We start from the raw sequence: 2,506 nt of genomic DNA, 5'->3' as shown, positions 1-2,506 counted from the left end.
CTAATCCTCTACAAGACTGCCAAAATGGTTTTCACTTCAAGTAATTGTGAGAACTGGGTTTGTGGATAATGACCCTTAACACATCAAGCTCTTACCATTTATCTTTCATTTCTTTTTCTTTTAATTTTTTTTTTAAAAAGGAAAGAAATTATTGAATTAGCTTCGAGTACAAAGTGGGATATATTGACGTCAAATTCATGGTATGACCAACCACCCCAAATGCACGAGATGCACAGCCAGAGTTGATTAACCCATTCATGAATGCTTTTAACCATAATTAGGCGAATCAAAAGTCAAACTGGGATGCCTACAGGAACAAGATACATTGAAACCAGGGAGAAAAAGAAAAATGAAATGATACATCCCAATACCAATGGTTTTGCAAAATTGTAGCAGTGTCTTCACATTTGCTTCATTGCACTAATTATGCACTTTCTTTTACACACAGCTTAGATCATACAACACAAATGTTTTAGATCTTCTGTCTCGTCTTTTAGTTTTTCAAGTGAGGAAGACACGACAGGTCCTTGAGCATCTTGGAAATGCCAATAATTTTTTGCTCTGAGGGCACTCTAGAGAAGAAAATCTAATCGTCATCTTCTCCAAAACCTCTCCACCCCCTAATAAATACTCTATCAGCTCCAATTCAACTTTCTTCCCAGTGAAATGCTTAAGTTCAACTTCCTTAAGATGTGATGATACACAACTAGCCGGACGAATTGGTAAGTTCATCAAACTCCCATCACCATCTTCATAATCCTATGGAGAAAATGAAGAAGCAAGACAATTAAAAAATCTCTTATTAGAAATCTGTTCAAGGCTGAAACTATTCATTAAGAGAAATTCATGGGTGTGCAGGCACATTACCACCACTCATTTAGTGGAGTGCCACATAATTGAGCAAGTACCAAATGAATAGTTGTGATGTGCCTGCCTAGTATGATACCAAGCACACCAAAGAATTTTTGGTTCCATTACATCCAGCTTAACTCACATGTTCAATGACTAGCACTTCAAGATTAGGTGAACAGCAAAGTAATTCTGGCAGCAATCTCAATCCGATATCATGGTTGTACGCAAGCTTCAAACGGGTCAAGTTTGGAAATGTAGGCAGAGGGCATCGAGTAACTTCAGGAACCTTCATGCAGATGATAGTAATATAAATTTTTCTTTTCGGTAGGAGATGAACGGCAGAAACAACAAATCAACCAAAATTGGTTAGGTCCTATACTGAACGAAGTTGGAGAGATTTAAAGAGATGTGAGCTGCTTACCGACACAGAACATATGGTTAAACCAAGAAACACCACCTTAGAGATTGCTTCAAAAAATTTGCCAACGGGTAGACCATAAGATAACCTATTTGGGCCACTCTCTTGATCATCACCCAGTGCAATGCATATATCAGCTTCAGCTAGAGAGGTTAGCTCCTTCAAAGTATAGCCTTTGACCACCGTATCCACATAACGTAAGTATTGAAGATGTGGAGCGTCAATTGCTACCTCACAGTCATAAAATTCAGCAGAGTACAATTTTCGCAACACCAATGTAAGCCTTCTAAGTGTAGGAATTGAAATCTCAAAAACTTCTACCTTATGCTTAAACCTACAGCCATCATATATAAGCAAATCCTCCAGCACAGGACAGCCGGATAAGATCCTCTTAAAGGAGTCGTACACAACAAACGCAGATTCAAGATGAAGGGTCTTCAGCCGTGGTAAAGAAACGTTACTAGGAACATTGAGATCACAATCCACACCCACTTTTAGAACGACTAGCGTTCTACTAGTAAAGAGGTCGTAAGGCAGCAAACCTAAGTTTGTGTCTGTTGTCAACAGATTATAATAAGATATACATAGGTCAATCTCGAGTTCTTGAGCATTACGGCATACAGCAGCAGATATCCAGGTATTAACATGTGGATCATCTTCGCTCACATCACATAGAAGACGAAATCGATTCACATGCAATGAACCACGCAGAGCCAACACTCTATACACGAAATTCACGAAACTGGGACAGGACTCTATGTTGCGGCAAGAATCGCAGAACTCGAGATTAGAGCTGAAGATGAATAGGTACTTCCAGCGGCTGGATAAGACGCTTGTTCTACCTGCATCTTTTGTGGGCATAAAAGAGAGAATGTAACAGAGAAGGGAGTCTGGAAGGTTGCTGATCCTATCTTCGGCATCCTCAAGAACCTTCTTGCGTTTCTGCAGCGAATCCCCCATGAATTTCTGCGGATATAGCAGCTCAATCCATTAAAATTTCGGAGCTAGGCTGTGCAAGGAGGATTGATTCAACCCCCGAGACTCAACTAGGTTTTAGGGTTTTAGAGTTTGGAAAGTGAAGCATTTTACTCCACTTTCTCTCATTTCGAAGCAAGGTTTGTGAATCTTCAAACACTGAAAAAGTAGAAGAAAGCTTTTCATCACTCCCGATGCTGAAAATATCAAATAAAACTCAAATATGAAAAAAGTGAAAGCTTAATAAAATCAGAAGGAGCA

The 2,506-nt window shown here is 39.4% G+C and overlaps 1 protein-coding gene across 1 annotated transcript; it reads right to left on the bottom strand.

The window, feature by feature from the left end:
- Nucleotides 1-283: 283 nt before the first annotated feature.
- Nucleotides 284-2,506, bottom strand: LOC131145755 (F-box protein At4g22280-like). Its single transcript, XM_058094947.1, has 3 exons — nt 1,274-2,506; nt 995-1,138; nt 284-759 (listed from the first exon to the last, which is right to left on the bottom strand). Exons 1-3 carry the CDS (start codon nt 2,228-2,230, stop codon nt 502-504), a joined length of 1,359 nt encoding a protein of 452 aa, XP_057950930.1. The 5' UTR covers nt 2,231-2,506; the 3' UTR covers nt 284-501.

The sequence above is a fragment of the Malania oleifera genome, chromosome 1 (assembly GCF_029873635.1).
Source record: "Malania oleifera isolate guangnan ecotype guangnan chromosome 1, ASM2987363v1, whole genome shotgun sequence".
Lineage (NCBI taxonomy): Eukaryota > Viridiplantae > Streptophyta > Magnoliopsida > Santalales > Ximeniaceae > Malania > Malania oleifera.
This window is presented reverse-complemented; position numbering and strand designations above follow the sequence as displayed.

What these genes read in the sequence shown, in the direction of transcription:
- LOC131145755 (XM_058094947.1), bottom strand. Translation starts at nt 2,230, where the DNA reads ATGGGGGATTCGCTGCAGAAACGCAAGAAGGTTCTTGAGGATGCCGAA. An exon ending in TAACCATATGTTCTGTGTCG is followed by an intron (nt 1,139 to 1,273) that starts GTAAGCAGCTCA and finishes ATCTGCATGAAG; the next exon opens with GTTCCTGAAGTTACTCGATG. An exon ending in AAGTGCTAGTCATTGAACAT is followed by an intron (nt 760 to 994) that starts GTGAGTTAAGCT and finishes TTTTCTCCATAG; the next exon opens with GATTATGAAGATGGTGATGG.